Here is a 21,175-nt window from a genome sequence, read left to right as displayed (position 1 = left end):
TCAAATAAACTAAGAGTCAACACCCCCTAAACAAAGTTCATTCAAATGCACGAAGAATCCTCACTCCTACAAGAACGCGGAAGTTCGAAATGGCCGTTAACTGCTTTATAAAAGGATTTGGGCTCGAGCAAAATACATTCTATCATTCTTGGACGCCATCTCTCCAAAAAGAAAGAAAAAATAATGATTTGGGCGTCTCGACTTGTAAGCTCAGCAAAACGTGGTTTCAGTGTCAGCAAATGGTGAATGATTGTATAAAAAAGCATTCAAGAAACTGCCCGCCGGTCAATAATATCCTTGAACATACATGTTTAGAATTCTAGTTGACCGTATGCTATTCCCTTTAATGATATTCAGCAAAGGTCAAAAGTGGCTTATTGTCAAACTTTTGTAACAGCCGATGCTGAAAGTTTTGTATATTTTTATGGTAATTTGGTTGAAGTCTTGATTGACGATATGGGGCGTCGAGATGGTTATGGACTTCTTTTATTCTATAATCCTTTACGAACGATTTTAAAAGAATTTATTGTGGGGAGACGTGATCTTTGGTATTATACAAAAAAAAGAGAGTTTTAGAGATTCTTATAAAGATCCAAGTCACGAAAAACAGATAATGTCTTAACTAGGTTGAAAGAGTATTGTTCTGTGTTTTTTGATTCCGTTGTTGTTGCTGTCTGATACGTGATGGCTTTAAAATGTAGCTTTTATTCATACGGTTCTTTTTAGGTTTATAGTTTTTTGTAAACGACCAATTTGATCAAGCGTTAATTGAAGAATCGTTGCTTGAGAACTACTGAACTATTTCAACGAATTAATAATAATGAGTTTATAAAACTATTTGAATTATTACTAAATAAAACTATTTGAAGGAAACATTAACTGCAATTCCTGAAGTATTCTGTTCATGAAATATATTCAATTTTTGTAAAAATAAGTCTTTATACAATCCAGATTGGCTTATAATCAATTCATAAAATAAAATGGGTCTTTTTAGAAGAAGAAAAGAAAGAAGTGGTAGTTTAAGTGTTTCAATATTCTGATTTATTTCGTAGAAACTAAATAGTTCTATCTACAACAGCATATTAAGTATAATACTATTTATTATTGGACGTGAAAGAGCATTTTTAAAGATAAGGTGGTAGATAACAGAAAGATATATCAGAGTGTCAAATGTTGACGAAAATATGAAACAAAAATCCATTTTAATGGTTTAGTTAATTACCACTTCTTTTTTAAAACTAGTTTCTATTCCACAATACGGAATTCCTTCAGAAATTGCTTCTTATAAATTAGTTAGCTCAAAAACATGGATTTCAGAATAAAAGTCACGAGATATTTGGTTAGATTCTAATAAGAAAGCAAAAACACGTATTATACCACTTTTTTTATGTAAGTGTTTTTCATATAAATACTACTTTTTGTTGACAAGATTATTTTCTTACTGTTGCATTTTAGTCGTAGACAGAGACTACAAAATGCTCCACACAGATGATAAATATATTTTTGAGTGGTATTATTTCAATTAATAATTATTAAGTTAGTAAATTCGATTTTTAGGGTTTCTACTCACCACTACATCTACATAATACGGAGGCTAATGAGATAAGAAACGTTTTCAGAGATGCCAACTTGCTCCGGACAACAAATATATATTTTAAAGTGGTAGTTTATCAATTGTGATTCTTGGTTTAATGAATTCAATTTAGTAGATTTTTATCCACCACTATTTCTAAATAATTCGTAGGCTTATATAATGCACCACTTTATAAGACTTATGTAACGGTGGTAGGTGATATAGGCATTCGAGGTCAGCTACTCGCTCTCACGGATACGACCAGGGGTGTCCTTCATCTGAAATCCCTGCCATCGATACCGATGTTGTTTTTGATGCTCTGATGTGACGTGGAAGAACAATTTATGCTTTTAGGAGGTCGTAGAACTTGCGGATTTTCATTGGTGTCTTTTGAGTGAGTAATACCTATTTCATACTCTTGCAATCATGTATGTTTCCTAATTCTGAGTTAACTTAAGAGTATAAGTAGATGCAAGTTAAGTTAAACGATTCTGCCCGATATAGTAGCTTTCAATTTACGTTAACATCACTGCTGAAATTAATATTTGCAATCACGCAACAATGGCTACGTATCACCACCACGGACGTGGCGGAAAGCGGCTGACCGAAAGACCTGCACGTGGCTCAACGTCGGATGAGGAATGCTCGGATTTTGAAACCAAAATGGCTAAAGAGTTAGCAGACATGGAAAGAAGAATTAAAGAAGATGAAAGGAAAAATAAAGAACTACTTGAGAAACTAAATCAATTGGAGCAGTTTCTCATGCCTGTGCCAAATAGGCCCGAAATACCGACAACACCAATTGATGTCATTGATATGAAAACTTATGAAGGAGGCCAACTTTTGAAACAGACGGGGAATGAGTCAACCACAGATTCAGAAAGCTCAACCAAAAATATTGCAGAACCCCCTTTAAAGAAGAAGAAAAAGAAAAATAATGTCAAAAAAGCTGAAGCAAATCTAATCATGACCACGAATAGTAAACCTTTTTCTCCGATAGATACCGCCACCTCCTTACAACCATCTGAATCTATATCTGATACTGACGTAGCCCCACCCAAGGAGGATTCCAGTTCAACTGTAGATCCACCCACAACTCCAGCAAAAGTTCAACCAATTAAGCATATAAAAGTTCTTATTCGTGGTCTTCCAGTTGGATTCTGTACTGATCATATCTCCCAGCAACTGGCGAAGTCAGACATCATAACGCAAAAGATAATTCAGTTTAAGAGAAAAGTGTGCGGGACCTACAGGCTCCTCCCACTTTTTCTTACAATTCTCACAGAAACAGATGTTAATCGACAAATTTTCTCTATCACCAATATACAAAGTATCCCGGTCAGTATTGAAAGGTTCCGAGGCGGGCAAAATCCAATCCAGTGTTACAACTGCCAAGAATTTGGCCACAGTCAAAGATCATGTAATTCACCATCAAGATGTGTAAAGTGCGCCGCCGAACACCGATCATACGAGTGCCAAAAAGATAAAAATACACAACCTAAGTGCAGCAATTGCGGAGACTCTCATACAGCCAACTACACGGGGTGCAGAGCCCGTCCCCGCAGGAGGGGAACACGTGCCATGCCACCAACAATAACAGGACTTGCTCAAAGGCTGGTTACAATAATTAAAGAATTGCAAGAACTTTTAAAAAATCAAGAAGTGCTTCAACTGTTTCAAAGGATTATGGGGGAAGCCACTCTTGCACAGTAACATCTTTTTTTTTTTTTTTTTTTTTTTTTTTTTTTTTTTTTTTTTACTTGATTTGAACTTTTATTTGAACTCTTATTATTATTCAGAACTCTAATTTTCCATACAGATTATAAATAAATACTGCATACTGCCCTTTCAAATTAAAGTTGAGCATACTAGATGGCGCCACTAAGGCATGTCGAAAATTTATGTTAAATCTTCACGTTCTTGAATCACGACTTTTGTATATACATAATCATCATTCATTAATTCTCATATTCAATTTTCTGTACATATTTATGGCAATTAATGTAAATATCTTTGTTCAAGTTGTAATTTTTTCAAATCAACGTTATATTTTCTGTACATATTTTCATGGCAATTACTGTAAATATCTCAGTTCAAGTTTGTATTTTCTCTAATCATGGTAATATTATTGTAAAGCTACCACAACGACTGCTTATATTCAAAATGTTTTTACCTCATTGTTGTAGTTTCACGATGAATGGAATAGGGGCCGCTGCGCGGCCCAGGTGCCCAGTTGTTTTTAAATAAAGTAAGTAAAAGACTTATGTAACGCTATACCTTTTAAAAAGCAAGCAAAAATAGTTAAATATTTGGCAAATTTACTTTGTAGTTAATTACCGTTTTTTTCATTATTTTGGCGTGTCCGGAGCAGTTGGCATCTCTGCGTTTTTACAGTTCAGCCATGTTGAGACTTTCAGAAAAGTAGGCAAAATTAACCGAAAATCAGCTAATTTTAGTTTGTAGTTCCTTGTCGTTTTTTAAAATGTTTTGTGGAATGCGGAGCAGTCGGCTTCTCTGGTTGTAGATTTAACAGTAGATGAATTATAATTTTCACTCTAAAAACGTTCATAGAAAGGTGGCCATGCGTGTTAAGGTGGTTAATGACAGAACTTCAATGCAGGAACATTGATTCCATATTTTTTCTACAAAGCAAGGTTTCCGTAATCTAACTATTGCGAACAAACGATTAATCATTGGTTAACTGATAACACTGCGGGCAACAAATTCTTTATTTTTTTTTTGTCTTCTGTTGCATGAGCTTTTTTTTACTTATCTTGGATATTTTCACGTCGCTGATTTCAAATCTATATAAGAATTTTATAATATTTTATATATAGATATAAAGAATTTTTAAATGACATTTTTAGTGTATTTTTTTGACAAAATGCACAAGTTTAAAAAATTTGCATAAATAAATGCTTTGAATTATAATTAAAATCAGCTTTAAGAACAAAATGAATTTCAGATCTGAAATTCTCACATCTGAATTACTCAGTACGAAGCTTTTGTATGTGTGCAACAAAAAATTTGTTCCCTAGTGTAATTTTCCTATCATTTTAAATATTTAAGAAACATCTTAATCTTGGCTTTAATCAATATCGTTCAAAATGTACAATGAGCAAACAATGAAGAAAAATAAAACGGATCACCCTGAATAACTTTTAATCTAATGATCGAACGTTTAGATCTAATGACAGAACGTTCTAGAACTCATTCTTTACGGCTCGAGAAGGGATCTCAAATATGCTAATTAATAGGTGCAGACGATATTTTAAGTTACGTATCAGGCACAAAAACGCATATTCAAAAGCGTCAAAATGACGCGTCCCGTAAATCTAATGTTAAGCATTTGCAACTAAAAGAAATTTGATATCCATCGAGTAAGTATAGCACTGTTCGCAATACTTCTGTCCGAACTTCGTACGCTGCAGCTTTTCAAAGAATGTTAAATGGAGGAAGTAATTTGCAAGAGTGTATCTACAAATCATTTTGTGAACAGTTCATGTCGACGTCAAATTCTGTTCCTGCTATGTCAACTACGACACCGCAGAAGACGTTTGAATAGAGGAGGACACCCAACATTCGATTTATCGTTTTTATCTCATCTGGAAATCTCACGTGATCAATCTAGTACAGACTTCGAGTATCTTATCTACAAAGTGGGCGGAATATAAAATAAGTTCTATTTCTCAAAAATATTTTATTTATAATTCTGAATATTTGCCTTATAGTAATATTTTTTTGCTGTACTTGGCATTTTTTTTAAACACCCAGCTTTTATTTTTTAGGGGAAAAAAGCAAATGTCAGAATATTCGATAAAATATCTAATTTTTATTTATATATTTTTTACGATGTACAGCGGAAGAGTAATTACTCTTCTTGTCAAAAAGTCAAGAAAATGAACGATAAAAATTTATTTTTGAAAAGGAATTTTTACAGTTTAGCCCTCTGAAGAATATGATAGTAAACTTAAAATTGTAATTTATTTCATAATATATGTATACTAAATTAGAATGTATTTCATGTTTCAGATTTGCGTTATGTCCTATTAAGCCTAGAAATGTTTATAATAGTTATAATTATGCAAATTGAGCAAGAAACTTTATTAAATCTACAAGCTTAAATAATTTAAGGTAATGAATTGTGGAAAATATATATTATTTTTGAATAACGGTTATAAAATTTTTTAGGCGAATTCCAGATTTGTGTACTTTCTCTTAGGGCTAAATATGTTTATGATAGTTATAATTATGAAAATTGAGCAAGAAATCTTATTAAATTTACAATCTTAAATAATTTTAAGGTTACGAATTTTGAAAAATATTTATAGTTCTTGCATATTTTGTAAATTTAGAAAAGAAATGCATGTCTTGTTAGAGCTTGAAAAAAAAAATCTCTGCTTGTCTATAGAAATGGCGGAAAGAAAAGAATAGCGTGCTTTTCTTTTAACCCTTTGCTCTCCGTGTACTTTAGAATGCTGTTTGAACCAATATAAGTACTAAAACATTTAAAATACTTAATACAATTATATAAATATAAAATTATTAGAATAATGGGTTACTAGTTAATGAACTAAAAAAAAATGTTAGATTTTGAGCGGTGACTGTTGATGGTTTTTTAGAGGTGAATTCGGAGTGCAAGGAGTTTAAAATGGGTTTCTTTTTTAAAAAAATAAAAAGTGTCACAATGTTTCATTATTAGAATTTATTTTTCAGAAAAATTAAATAGTTCTGTTTACCAAAAAATATTCATAGTATAAATGATATGACATCAGAACTCTCTGCTTTCTCCAAAATGAAGTGGCAAAAAGCAGAAAAGAATATCTATTATTTAACACTTATTCAAATTAAATACTAACTTTTAATTTAACAAATCAACTAATTTTTAAAAACACAGGCATTGATTCAATGTATAATGCATAATTCACGGAGGTTGCTTTATTGGCCAGGTATTCCGCTTCAGCTCTTTATTAGTCTATCTCCGCAGTTTTCACTGCAATTATTTCAATGGTAAACTTAAAAAAATATACTTGATCATGTCGCTAATTTTTAGCACGTTTCATGAAGTTTTGAATTTTGTTAATCACCACATTTTGTATTTTTAGTCGCCTGTGGCAACCCTCCACACAGAGCCGGATTAAACGCGTACGCGGGGCCCTAGGCCATTCAAATTTTTGGGGCCCTTAGATTAAATTTCTTTTTCCTAGTATATTTTTTATTTATTCAAATATAAAAGTATTTATATATCTTTTCATTTAAGAAAGCATATTTAAAATTATGTAATACATTATGTAAAAAAAAAATATCGTATTTTATTAATATATATTTGAATTTGATTTTTATTTTTAAAAGTTATTGTTTTTCCTAATTTTTGTTAAATTTTTTTTCAAAAAAGAAATTTCAAGGGGCCCCTAATCATTGGGTGGCCCTGTCCTAATCGGTAATCCAGCCCTGCCTGCACATGGGAACAACGGACATTAGTTGATAATTTATAACATTGCGGCTGACTTTTTTTAAGAGAATATGATTATTTTTGTTAATAATATGCAAGTTATTTATCTTCAAATTTTAAGCATTTAGATTTATTTAGTTAGCGTGTTTAAAGTGGAAAAGCATGATTAGCAGTTTTTTAGCTCCCTTTTTTTTCAGTTTCCTCCATTTCATAATTTCAATGCTTTCTTATACTTTTTTTTATATATATAAAAAGTACTCAAGCTTATATATTTTCCTTTTTATCTCAACTTTTAAATCATCCTACAATTAATAATCAATTTCTTAGGTGCTCAAACGTGTGTTATCTCTAACTTATATATAAAAAAATAAGAATAAAAATAGAATTATAAGGTGATTTTTCTCGGTCAGGATACACGCCCTAGTGTTTCACATCAAAGTGTCAGATGTTTCAGATGTTAATGTTTCTTTAATGAGGGGTAGCATTAGTGCGAAATTTAATTTACTCTCCTTTTTTTTTTAAAAAAAAAAGTAAACCTATTAAGATGATAAATGATTACTTCGATGGTATTGTTTTACACGATGAAATGAGAATTTTCACAATTTTCTTTTGGTAAAAATACCCTTTTTCGTACCTCTGGGTGTTATCAAACCGGATTCCTTATCTCTGTGAAATTGAAGACTGGATTATTTTAGGACTGTTCTTAAAGTTTATGAAAACATCACCGAAACTTAGGGTTGATATGACTTTGAAAAGTAAACCACGCAGTTCATGTGTATTTTTATTTTATTTTTTTTATTTCCACACACACAATGCCCACTTCAGGCAATTTACAGAGCAGATTTGTTGGCCATTCTTTCAGGGGTATCCTATTAGATGGGCCAACGTTGCTCCCACAGTAAGGACAGATAGCACAGAGAATGAAAGAACATCCACGCCTTGCCCAGGGATTCGAACCCAGAACCTTTCCGATGAAAGGCCAGCTCCCTGACCCCTACACAGTCCACTCGGCCGCAGTTCATATGTAGCCAAATGCTTTTTTTATACACTGTGAATCGTTCTTTGTTAAGGAGGCATGAATGCAACTACTTTTATGGAGGGAAAAAAAAGAGCCTTTATGAGAAAGTTATTGTGGTATTTGGGCAGTGGTCGGAAAAAACTACATTATTTTTGTAGTTTGCTATATTTACAGCTACTCTGTTACAAATGCAGTTTTTATAACTGTAGTGACTATAAACTACTTTGGATTTGTAGTGACTACTTCGCTACTTTAAAGAACTGAACTTTGCTGGAGAAATTAATTTACTCTGTTGGAGAAATTAATTTATACATTGTGTTCAAAATAGTTTTGAATAAAAAATTTTCTTACATTAAACATGAAGAATTATTTAGAAATATTTATTCACGTTTACATGAGCCATTTTGTTATTCTGAAAAAAAAAAAATATTTTCGAATTTGTTCATTTAGTCTTCGACTTTTTATGCCCTTCCTGACAGCGAATATTTAATTTAAGAGATGCTAGGAAATTATCAAATCTATATTATATAAAACGCTAATACGTGCATATGTATGTATGTATGTATCAATAAAACCGATGGTATTCTTTTCTCGCGCTGGCAACAGTTTTCATTTTTAATTGATTGGATTCGGCGCGCAAGAGCACGTAGTGAGCAACCAGATAACAATAACCAGAGTGAGCATTATCAGGTTGTTCAATTCAGATTCATGCACTAAAAACATGACAATATTTAATTTAAACTCAATTGGGTATAATATAAAAAAAACACAACTACTTCCACTTAGTAGGAATAACATTTACCATGACGCAATGCTAAATTATATGCCACTATCCACATAAATGCCACTATTCACATAAATCAATTTTTAATCAAAAATCGAATATCAATTACTTTTCTTTATAATGCTATAAAATCTGGCGAGCAGCTATTTAAACGATCAAACACTTCATTTGTTTATTTGTGGCTTGAAGTTAGGCTAGCAGAAAATGCCGTTCATGGGTTAAATTTAGTAGGAAATTAGTAGGAAATTTAGTAGGAATAACACAACCTGTGACGTAGGCTATAGTATACCCAATTAGGAATTAATTAATTAATTGAAGTGAGAATGCTTTAAAAGGCCACTGTTGAATTGATATTTTTCTACTGGGAGCTACCTAAACGCCTAAAAAACGTTTAAGTGTTTGTATTGAATGCATTTAATTTTTTTATATTTCGCGTTTATTTATGCAGTGAATTTTCACGCTTTAAAAGGCAGAATATTAGTGAAGCAATATTTGATAATTTATTTTGCTAACATGTTTCTTCTTTAGCTAATGTTTTGATTTTTTCACCATGCACAATCTAAATAGCTAATATACTTTTTTAAAATCCAATAAGAACATTGGTAGAATTCTTCTACATAAGTACAATACTATGTCTTTGATAATAAAATACTATGTCTTTAATGATAAAATACTATGTCTTTGATGATAAAATACTATGTCTTTGATGATAATATATTATGTCTTTGTTCTAGAACATTGTGTTCATTGGCGAGCGCGCGCAGCAAGCCATGGTTCACGGCGTGAACCACATAGGATTGCGTAGCAATTCTCGGGGGTTGGCGAGCGTTAGCGAGCAGGGGGCGGAGCCTCCTAGTACTTTTGAATTTCGTTAAGTGTTTAATGCTCTTTTATTTTCCTCTAAGTAATGAAGTACATCGAAAATATGCTTCCTTCTTTTGAAATGACACTATTGTTTTACGAGTGTGATGTGACCAAAGTGATAAATTATCCATTATTCATAATATTAAATATTAGTTACACGTGACTCTAAAATATGCAATTCTTGTTGATTCACAGTCACAGGGGGATTTAAAATTACGTCCTTTGACATACCCGCGAAGATTTGCACCCATCAAGTTCGACAAATTAGTTGTGTTAGTCTGTTCATATACTGAACTAACGCAAAAAGTTGGGGCCAGGAATCGCTATAAACTCCTATTTTTTTTGTATCACAAATTCCCCTACTATATGTCTCAAAAATTCGACGAATCAGTTAATACTGCTTCTGAGATTTGAGTTATTTTCTAATGTATAATGAGGCGTGTTTTTCCGTGGCCAAATTTTTTCATTTGACCTCTGAGATTTAACACAAAGATATGCTTATTATTTTTTGAAAAGCAAGAAATAAAATGAAATAAATCTTACCTGTGTTTGAACTATATTCACCTATATAGCGTCTTGTTAAGTATCGGACTGTCACAGCTGTAACAAAAAAAAAAAAAAATAAATAAATATTAATTTTTATCCTTCGCTAGATTGGTTTTCTAGTTATTAAAACAATTCTCTCGAAAAAAGATTTAAGATTACCTGAAAATTTTTAAAGTATGACAAAATACACATTATAGAATGTAGTACAGTGCGCAAAATAAATAAATAAATAAAAGTATCACCCTGAATAACTTTTCATCTAATGATCTAATTATCACGTTTTAGGACTCAATCCCTCAAACCATTGAGATTTGACATCTAAAACGCAAAGATCCGATCATTAGATGAAGTTATTTAGGGTGGTTCGTTCCTTCTAGGTGCACTGTACATAGCGGTTTCGTTTGATGTAGCTCATCTTTAACTCTCTGGCGCTGATAGGACACCGGTGTCACTTTCATATATTTTTTTTCTGACACTCTAGTTATAAGTATAAATATGTTTTGGTATTTTTTTACTTATTAAAAACGGTCTGACAAAAGCAGCCTAAAAATTACGTTAGATTCTAGGAATTATATTATAATATTTCTTTTAAAACATAAAATTCAAAAAAGTAGTTTAAAATTTTCTTTCATTCGTATCAAAAAACATTATCTGTACTTGATTTCGTAAATTAAAGAAATTTCAATGAGGTATAACAGTTTCTTTTAGATCTAAATAACTGCAAATAAGTGCAAATGTGAAAAATTATTGTTTGGAAGATTTTACCTTTAGAGCAGAAAAAGACAGTGGTGTATCATGCTGTATTTCATAATCCTAAATTATTAAATTACGGAATATTATGTTTTCACTTATTTTTATCTAAAGTAATGCAAAATAATGAAAAAAAAGCATGATAAATAACTTTATGGCATGAAATGGATAACATGCGCTCAAGTTGGCAACTATGCCGTATTAAAAAGGTATCGTAAAAAAATGTTGCATAGTTTCGTTAAGTTTCCTTTTTTCATTAAAACGTAAATGACCAAGAAAAATATATTAAAAAGCATAAAACAAGAGAGAAACATAATATTTCAATAACGAATAACAGTTTTTTTTTCAGATCTAAATAAGTGCAAACTTGAAATTATTATTGTTTGGAAATGAGCAGTGTTTGAAAAATTTTACTTTTAACTAAAATCCTGTGTCCGATATATTCCATAATAAAATATTATTAAAATGCCAACTATAATATTTTTATTCATTTTGTACTTTATTGATACAAAATAATCAAACAAGTATGAAGAATATACATCAAAGAGTTAATCTAAAAAGTTAAAACATCAAAAAACTTTGTTTTATGTCCCTTTTTCTTACAAGGTGAACCTCGGCTGGTTTTTTAACCCAGGAAAAAGAAAATACAGGTTTTAAAATCATTTTATTTCTAATTTGTTTCTGAAAGAAATAATTGTTCCTGATTGCCAAGACCTTTTTCGCAATGGAGAACAATCCTGTTTATACCTTGTAACTAACTGCATGCCTGTCAACTTGTACGGTCGCTGAAAAGTTGAATTCCCCGTTCTTCTGTTATCTCCGTTTTTGATATTTAAAAATAAATACCGAGATTCATATTAGCGTGATTTAAAAATCACACACTGAGATTCATATTCGCACAATTAAATCTCTAAAATAAATAAAATCTCGCATCAATATTTTTATTGAAACGTTGATAACATTCTGAGACAATTAATTAAAAAGTGTCTTGAAAAAGACATTTTTTGATTTCCATTTTCAGCCTTTTTTGGTTTTTTACAAAACTTATCCCTGTGATATAAGTCAATACAATTCTATAAAAATTAAACATTTTTAAAAAAAAAAATGTTATTTCCAAACGAGTTTCGTCAATATGAGGTGGTGACGAAAAGATTGAAACTATTTTTGGACACTGCTCTTCTAAGCTCTGTCGCCAAGGGCAATAAAAAAGCCATATACTCTACCCATGAAGCAATGCGATGATTTTAAACTATAAATATATAATCTTGACGTGAAGAATTATCCGATCTTTAGAACAGACAAATAACTTAAATATTTTAAAAGTTATTAAAATTTTTTTAAGAATTTACAATTTGGCGACATTTTTCCACCCAGGTAAAAATTATCAAAATCAAGCCTTATTCTCAGTTGTAGCAAATTTTTATGAGCCCAAGTATTGTAGCGTTGGAGTAAGTTCTTAAATTAACTCAAGAATCAACATAAATTTTTCTACCACACGAAAAACTATTTCCACAAAGCAGAGCAGGCTGGCGTCTTTAGTATGTATTAAAATAAATAAATAAATAAAAGTTTCTAACTATCAAATAGGTCAGGTCAGCTTAATTGCTTATTTTATTATGGTTATATCAATGATGACGTGAAAAAGACTTACTTTATTTATATTTTTTAATGCAAATTACTGAAATTGATAGTCAACGGGATAAAGGGTATTCCTTGTTTAAATATTGGTTTACAGCTGTGGTCAACATATCACAATTTTTTTAATGAAATGGGAAGAATTTAGGTCGCGATAGATAAATAAGACTGGGAAGCACATTTTTAATTGCTATTATACACAAGTGTTTGATCTTACTTAATTCAGAAGTGGAGATTTCAAGTCTTAAATTAGCTTTGTTCAGAAAGACATAATTTTCTTTAATTCAAAATAATTACTTTTCTGCCTGAATGCACAAGTTTATAAAGATCGTATAGGTTTCTGTACATACAAATACAATTTGTCTACTCCTCGGAAAATAACACTTCCTTACGTAGCAGAGAAGAGGGAGCAGTGAATAATCATTCGAGTGAATTTTTAAAAATCCTGGTCAGGAATCTATATATATATTTCTCTTACACGGCACCAAAAAGAAGCCTCATTACAACTCCCGAATGGCCAATGATTGCTACTAAAAATGTCACATGGCAAATGTCACATGAGGTGGCTAAACATATAGCGCTTTTAAAACGGAAACAATAACCAGAGTGAGCATTATCAGGTTGTTCAATTCAGATTCATGCCCTAAAAACATGATAATATTTAATTTATTGAAACGCAGTGCTATAAGCGAAAGCAGAGAGCACGCCGCACTTTACTATACTCAATACTTAATTTAAACTTAATTAGGAATTAATTAGGCTGGCCTTCTCCATGACTATAAATAAGTCACAAGGTCAGACTTTTGAGAAAATAAGTTTAGTATTGACTACAACAAGACAAGTTTTTAGTCATGGACAACTTTATGTTGGTCTGTCAAGAGTTAAGTCATTTGACAGCCTTTCAGTAATTGCTCCAAGATGCCAAATCTATAATTGTGTTTTCAAAGAAATTTTAAATGCTTAGTGTTAATTTCTTAGAGCTTTGCAGAAAAAAATGTTTTTAGGAAAAAATTTAATTGAAACTTCTATTGGCAGTAGGCAAGGGGAACTGCCAAAATCAAAACTCCCCGATTAGAAATGCAGCATGGCGACCTCCACGTGGTATTTCTCGGGTAATGCTAAAAGACATGCATTTTAATTTATTGTATGTAAAACATTCTCATTTTGTTCTGAAATGTTATGTACTTTATCACAAATGTTAATTAATGTAGAAATTGATTTCAATAATGCTGATCACCAAAAAATATTTCATTTGGCGATAAAACAAATTTTTGTGTGCTTGAAAATGAAAGACTTTTTGAGGGTTATTATCTCACAAGGTAAAGTTAGGGTTTAAAGTTTATATTTTTAAATAATAAAATTTTTTTCTAAATCTTTCAGAATTTCTAGCATTAACTAATTTATTATACACATTTAGTTGAATTTAGGTGAGTAACTGCAATATTTGATAATTTATTTTGCTAATATGCTTCTCATTTAGCTAATGTTTTGATTTTTTCACCATGTACAATCTAAATAGCTAATATACTTTTTTAAAAGCCAATAAGAACATTGGTAGAATTCTTCTACATAAGTACAATACTATGTCTTTGATGATAAAATACTATGTCTTTCATGATAATATACTATGTCTTTGTGTTAGAACATTGTGTTCATTGGCGAGCGAGCGCAGCGAGCCATGGTTCACGGCATGAACCACATAGGATTGCGTAGCAATTCTCGGGGGTTAGCGAGCTTTAGCGAGCAGGGGGCGGAGCCTCCTAGTATATTATTAAATTACTTTTTAAGTTGTAGCTTATAGAGACAAAATGATGGCAGATTTAAAATCAGCGATGCGAAAATATTTAATAACCGCTCGAAAATCTCATACAACAAAAAAACAGAAGGAAAAAAAGAAAGAAAAAATGCTTGTGTGAATTTAAATATATGAAAGTGTATCTGATACTTATGCTTCACAGCTGCAAACTTTTCTGTTTTAGTGTGAAAATTTTCATAGTGGTAGTAAAATGTCAACTTTTTAATTTTTTTTCCAATATGATTAAAAAAATTTGAGCGAAAAAGACTTGACTGATGCTCTATAACAGGGATGGCGAACCAATTTCACGCGTGCCATTTATGGCACGTGACACAATATTTTGGGCACTCCACCGATCACAAGTGTTGTTACACTATGAATTGTTATTACACTAATGTTATTACGCTATGAAGCATATGTTACATTTAAATTAAAATTCACAAAAAACAAACAAAATAATGAACAATTATTAATAAAAAAATTAAAAATTAATACTAAAAAAACAATTAATAACTGTAAAAAACAAGCTAACAATAACTAGCAAAAAAAAAGTCAACAGTCCTGCTTAAGCTAACATCTTACAACCTAATATAAGTTATTGGTCATCTAATCTGCAACAACAGAAGTCACACTGATGTTACTTTAAGTTGAATTACGTGTATACCTGAGACATTGCAAAATGTATTTTTTTTTTAATGTAAATAAAGAGTTTTGAGTTGATAGCATTTACCATTATTATTTTCCCAATAATCACGAAGTCAAAATTATTTGACGGCACGTCTATGACCTCATTAAGCAATTTTTTAGAGAAAATGTCACGTTTGTGTATAGTGGTTCGCCATCCCTGCTCTAGAACATGTTGGCTAAACTAAAAAAAAAAAAATTACTAACATTCTTTTTAGTACTACATAAATCCATTAATCCCGTCTGCTCATTTTGAGTACTTTAAAAAAAAAAAAAACATAAAAACTGGTAGCTCTAATATTACAATTACACTTTTTAAATATATTTCGGTGAAACATTTTTGTTTACCGAAATACGAGTATATTAATGATTTATTTTTTTGGCATAAAATTATGCCAAATATATAAAATTGTGCATTTGCAGAGATGCGAATTCGAAAGTCCTAGCTGTCCACAATTTTTTTAAAGTGGTTTAAAGAGTGCGGCAGAGAGTGCGTTTCTTGTTTTTCAGTGGCGCCATCTATGACCCAGAATACGACTTCAGCCACACACATGTCACAGCTCGTTTTACAAGACGGACCCATTCATACTCTATTCATTCATCCAACTTGGAGGACATTGTGACCCTACAGATTTAGCGTGCACCAGTCACCATTTAATAGACGGGGATTCTTCAGCCGGCAGAATTCGAACTCCCATTCTCTCAAACACGAGCCCAACGTCCTACCAGCCGCGCTAAGCTAGCAATTAAAATGATAAAACATACATTTACTCTCACTTTTCCCCTTGCCGGCAGGCTAACCGCATGAGGTCTTCGTGGTTTTCCTCTCCATGTAACGAAAATGCGGGTTAGTTTGCAGCTCTCTTGTCTTCTGTATTGGGTTCAAAATTACGAGGCTACGGTGTTGAACATTGCCACTCGTAAACTCAAAAATTGGTTGAACGACTGTTATAAAATGAAATTTTTAAAAAAAATGTACAAAACTGGAAATAAAATATGTTAACGTTTTTCCAACAATCTTTAGTTTTCCAACTGGTTTTTATTAAATACTTCATAAATATGAGTAATTTTATGCATTTCTTCAAAAATCTGGTACCTACATGCTGCACTCTTAATCTTAAAATAAGTTGCGTTTAAAAAGTTTTTTTATAGAAAAAATGGCAACAAAAAAAATTAATAATAATAATAATTTCATTGTATTTTTAGATTGCAACTGACAAGTTCTGTTTACGAATACTTGAAAAATGATACAGATGTAAGGTAACAGTAAAAGCTATGCCCCATATTTTATGAAAAATTGAGTCCATCTGTCCGCCCTGACAATAATTCTGAAGCCCTAATAAATTCACTAACCCCCTGCGAAACGTTACCCATGCTAGAGTAAATAGCGGTTTTAAGTTGCCTGTCCTAGATAATTTCATCATAACTCCACCCAAACGTTTTACCCTGTCTGAAATGCATTTGGAGGTATCCAATATCAAGTTTTAACATAGTCTTTTTTAAAAGAAAAGTCATAGTTACAGTTTGTGGAAATTGAACATACACATTTGACCTTTATTTTAGTGATTCACTTTTGACGTTTATTATCCACAATATCTCTAACCTATAATTGAAATTGAATTACCGCACCTTTTCTATTAAGTGGGCTACTCGTAGCAAAACTTGGTTATTAGATTCTTCAAAAAAAAAAAAAGTTTTTTAGTTGTTACCAGACATTCTTATTTTTATCTCTATTTTCTTTGCAGCTTTATAACTTAATTATAAATAGTTGACTTTTTTCTCGATATTGGTAAAAATCAAATTTTTTAAAGGAAAATTTCTATCAGCGTCATAATTGAAGAATAATTAATACTATCGTGTATAATTAATAATAATTTAATTATTATCCCATACATACCTAGCGTTCTTTTAGCACGTTGAATGCCACGCTAATTTTACATGGTTTGTCCGTCTGGCCCCAACGGTAAATAACTACAAACTAACTTTGCAAATTTGACAGATTTTGCTAGATTTTTAAAACGTTTAGCATAACATATCTGAAAAAAGTGGTGAGTTATTTAAGTCTACGAATTGTTTAGAAATAGTGGTGGATAAAAATCTACTGAATTGAATTTATTAAACCAAGAATCACAATTAATAAACTACCACTTGAAAATATTTATTCGCTGTCCAGAGCAAGTTTTGGCATCTCTGTGTATATAAATAAAACTATTTTTGTGTGTTCTATATTGCATTCATTTCTTCAAACCATTTTAGTAACGATAATAATATAAAAAAAATTTAAAATTTACTCGAATTATGTGTTTCAAATAATCTTGGCCTTGCCGGTCATCGGTGACCTCCGTGACGCTACGAACAAACTCAGTGTCGGTCACCGGTGACCCCCATGGCATTCAACGTGTTAAAAGAACAGTTCTTTTTTTCAAAAATGAAATGAAAGAAGCGGTAGTTCAAGTGCTTCAATATTATGATTTATTTTGAAGAAACGAGATAGTTCTAACTACAATAACATATTAAGTATAATATTATTTAAATTTAGATTTGAAGTTCAGACTAGTGCGGGCTGGTACCTTATCAAATACTAGCTTGTCGTCGTTGTAGACTTCACAGTGTAATTTTAAAAGTAAAATAGATATATCGCAAGATATATCCATTGAGAAAATAAAAGTGCGCTATCCTTTATTTATTTTTTTTTAAACTTTTTTTCATCACTATACAGTGACTGTTTTTAATTAATTAACGAAGAAGATTTATTACATTGACTTAATGGTGAAATTTTATTACTATGCGAAGAAAAATTTCTTCTAGTGCTAGCAAAGTTTATATTTTAATGCATGATTTTTTTTGTAAATTTGATTATTTAAGTTATTTTCCACACCACGACATATGAATGATTCAAAAAATTCATTTAAAAAGCCACTTTCTTCCTATTCTATGGTGGTGAAGCTTTTAAATGTTGGTAAATTTAAACTTAACTCTGAAAGCTTTATTTATTTATTGTGTCACTTTCTTTAAATGTTTAGCAAAATTTATTCCAGGGTGTCATTCGTGACCTTTATTGCCGAATTTGGCGATTTTCGATGATTTTTGACGAAGCTAATTTGATAGGTACTATTTCTTTATCTTAAAAATCCGAAATTGTGTAACAGGAATTTTCTTTTTGTTAATAAAAATAGGAATGGCAATCAGCATAATCACAAAGCGAGATTTTTATATGAGACCCTCGTCAACGATAGGCACCCTGGTTTATTCTTAATCTTAAATTGGCGACGATGGGTCGGATGATTCTTCAGGAGAAAAAAAAAATATGGTGATGGACGAGGATCCACCCTTTCTGTGATGGACGAGGTACAAGACTCTAAAATGTTTTGGTGTGTCGAAATTTTCTGAGAGGTTCCTTTAAGGGGTCGGCATGACCTATTCAGTCATAATTCAATACTTCCGTAAGACGAGTAATCCCTTTCACTCACCAGGTGACGTAGGTGGTGCGTCAGGAAAAGTCTTGCTGTTGCCACAAGGTTAAATGAAAGTGATCGGTGAATGTCGTCTTCAAAACTGTACTTCGTGTATTTATTTTCATACCTCACCGGGAGGCATCGATAATATTTTTTAATATTTTTATTGAAAGAAAGAGGCAAATAGGTCACCAATTTAGGAAAGATTTTGGTTAAAAACGATGAGGATCATTTAAGGATTTTGAGAAATAAGGGAAGAAAAAAAGAATAATACTATTAATTCCAACGAATGAACCTGTGAGAGCTGTAACAAAAGTTGCATTTTATAGAAAAAATATTGTTTTTAGTATTATTTGATGGAAATAAATGATCAAAGCAATTTGTAAAATTTTGCAAATTTTGAAAAAAAAATTTTAAAGCAAATCAGAGGATACATTATTTTTAAAAATTAAATATTAATAATAAAACAACTTTTCTGCCACTTTTTTGAAAAATCCACGCACAATCACTTTAAAAGAGCCGAGGTGGCACAGGGGATAGAGCGTTCGAGTCCCAATTAGGTGAACCGAGTTCGAATCCCAGCGATAGCTGATGGATACGAATTCAACACCCGGCTCGCACCCTAAAATATCCTCAGAGGTAGATGAATCATGGTCTAGAGTCCCCTTGTCGTTAGGCTAAGCATGAGAGGTTTCTGTGGTTTTCATCTCCTTGTAACGCGAATGCGGGTCAGTTCCGTTAAGAAGTTCTCCGGGAAGTCAAAGTACTCCCAATACTTGCTCCATGAACTCCCTTATCTTCTGGATTGAGTTCAAAATTATGAGGCTACGGAGTTGAACATACCTGCCAACCTTTACGCATTTGGCGTAAAATTTTATGTCTATATTTAAAGTGGCAGTAAAGTGTATGCTTTCTGTACATTCCTTGCACTTATAAACTTAATTTATAATCTTTTTGACCGCCACTACTCTTAAAAAAAATTTATAATATATAAGAATGTGTAATACTGTCTTGGTAAATGCATAAGCTTATTCAAAAAACAGCGTATGTTTCTGTCTAAAATTGTAATTTAAATTCCATTTTTTTTTTTCCATTTTGGGGGAAATCATCCTCGAAAGAATTAAAAGTTTTCAGGCATTTGTAGTCTTAATCCCAAAAAAAAAATGGTTGGTTGTTCAAACGACGGCTATCAAAATAAAATTACTTTTCATAATGAAAAATTTCTGGAAACCGAACAAGAGTCTGTTTTTTTTAAAAAGAAGTGGTAATTAACACTGAAAAAGATTTTGCTTAAGACACTTAGAGGATGGCTATAGTCGTAATTTTCGCTAACTGAACTTTGAAAAATAAAGCATTTCTGTTTATTTAACTGTTTAAAAGGCAATGTTCCAATTTTATAACCTCTGAAACCATTTTCATGTCATAATTTTAAACAAAGTATTGGCTAAACGAATGAAATGCATATTTATTTAGTTTACAAATATGCTACAACTTTTTTAAATAAACGCACATCTTTTATTATTATTATATACATATATATGTTACGGTGAAACACCGAAATCTGGAGAATGTCGACATTCACCGGTGAATGTCAACATTCACGTAGTCGCTTGGTGCATATCCGAAATAATTGCTAAATACCCTTATTTCTGACTCTCACCGGTGAATGTCAACAATCTCATAGTCGCTTTGGTGAATGTCCGAAATATTTGTTATATCCAATTTTATATTAATTTATTCGTTAATATTATTATATTTATTTGATATATTTATATTTATTCTATATTTTAATACTTACTGACGATAGATTAAAAGAAACATCAGTGTTTGGAGTATCGGGCAAATATATACCGGGCAATGGCACTTGACCTTAAAAAAACATCAGTGTAGGGGAAACCGGGCAAATGTATACCGGGCAGTGGCACTTAACCTTAAAAAAACATCAGTGTAGGGTATACCGGGCAAATGTATACCGGGCAGTGGCTCTTAACCTTAAAAAAACATAAGTGTAGGGTTAAAATATCGAATAAATGTAATTATATCCACGAATAAATTCATATCAAATCGAATGTAATAAATATTTCGGACATTCACCAAAGCATATCTGTGATTGTCGACATACACCGGTGAGGGTCCGAATGTACAAGAATGTAATGAAATATTCGATCGTTCACCGACGTATTTGGTGTTTGTCGACATTCACCGGTGAAAGTCAACAACCACCGATTTCGGTCTTTCGCCGTGACATATATATTCCTGACCAGGACATTTTACAATTCATTCAAATGAATAGTAAGTATCCCAACTTCTGTGTTAAGACGTGGTAAGAAAATGCGATATGATAAGGTCCTTGCTTTAATCTTATTTTCAAATAAGCAGACAAGTGCATAGGTATTTCTTAAAAAAAAACTGTACTCTCTTTATAAACTGCTATATTCTGACAAAAATCGATTAAAAAAGTACCATTTTTAAAAAAAATCTGTAGCTTTCCAAACAAAACTAATTTCCGATTTGAAATCCCCCACACCCGAATTAGGCATAATCAAGTACTTGCTTAAATTCAACAAAAAAAAAATTGTTCCCCATTGTAATTATTCTATTGTTGTAATATTCAATGTA

General features: G+C 31.6%; 1 protein-coding gene across 1 annotated transcript in view; it reads right to left on the bottom strand.

Annotated features, from left to right (window-relative positions):
• The window catches only part of LOC107457266 (ras-related and estrogen-regulated growth inhibitor-like protein A), an 81,989-nt gene that overhangs the window by 18,480 nt on the left and 42,334 nt on the right, over nt 1–21,175 (bottom strand). The window contains exon 2 of the mRNA XM_087149791.1: nt 10,235–10,291. Within this exon, the coding sequence (XP_087005917.1) occupies nt 10,235–10,291 (57 nt within the window). The remainder of the gene's footprint in view (nt 1–10,234; nt 10,292–21,175) is intronic.

Source organism: Parasteatoda tepidariorum, chromosome 8 (assembly GCF_982258835.1).
Source record: "Parasteatoda tepidariorum strain Cologne lab strain chromosome 8, Ptep-v5.0, whole genome shotgun sequence".
NCBI classification, from domain to species: Eukaryota; Metazoa; Arthropoda; class Arachnida; order Araneae; family Theridiidae; genus Parasteatoda; species Parasteatoda tepidariorum.
This window is presented reverse-complemented; position numbering and strand designations above follow the sequence as displayed.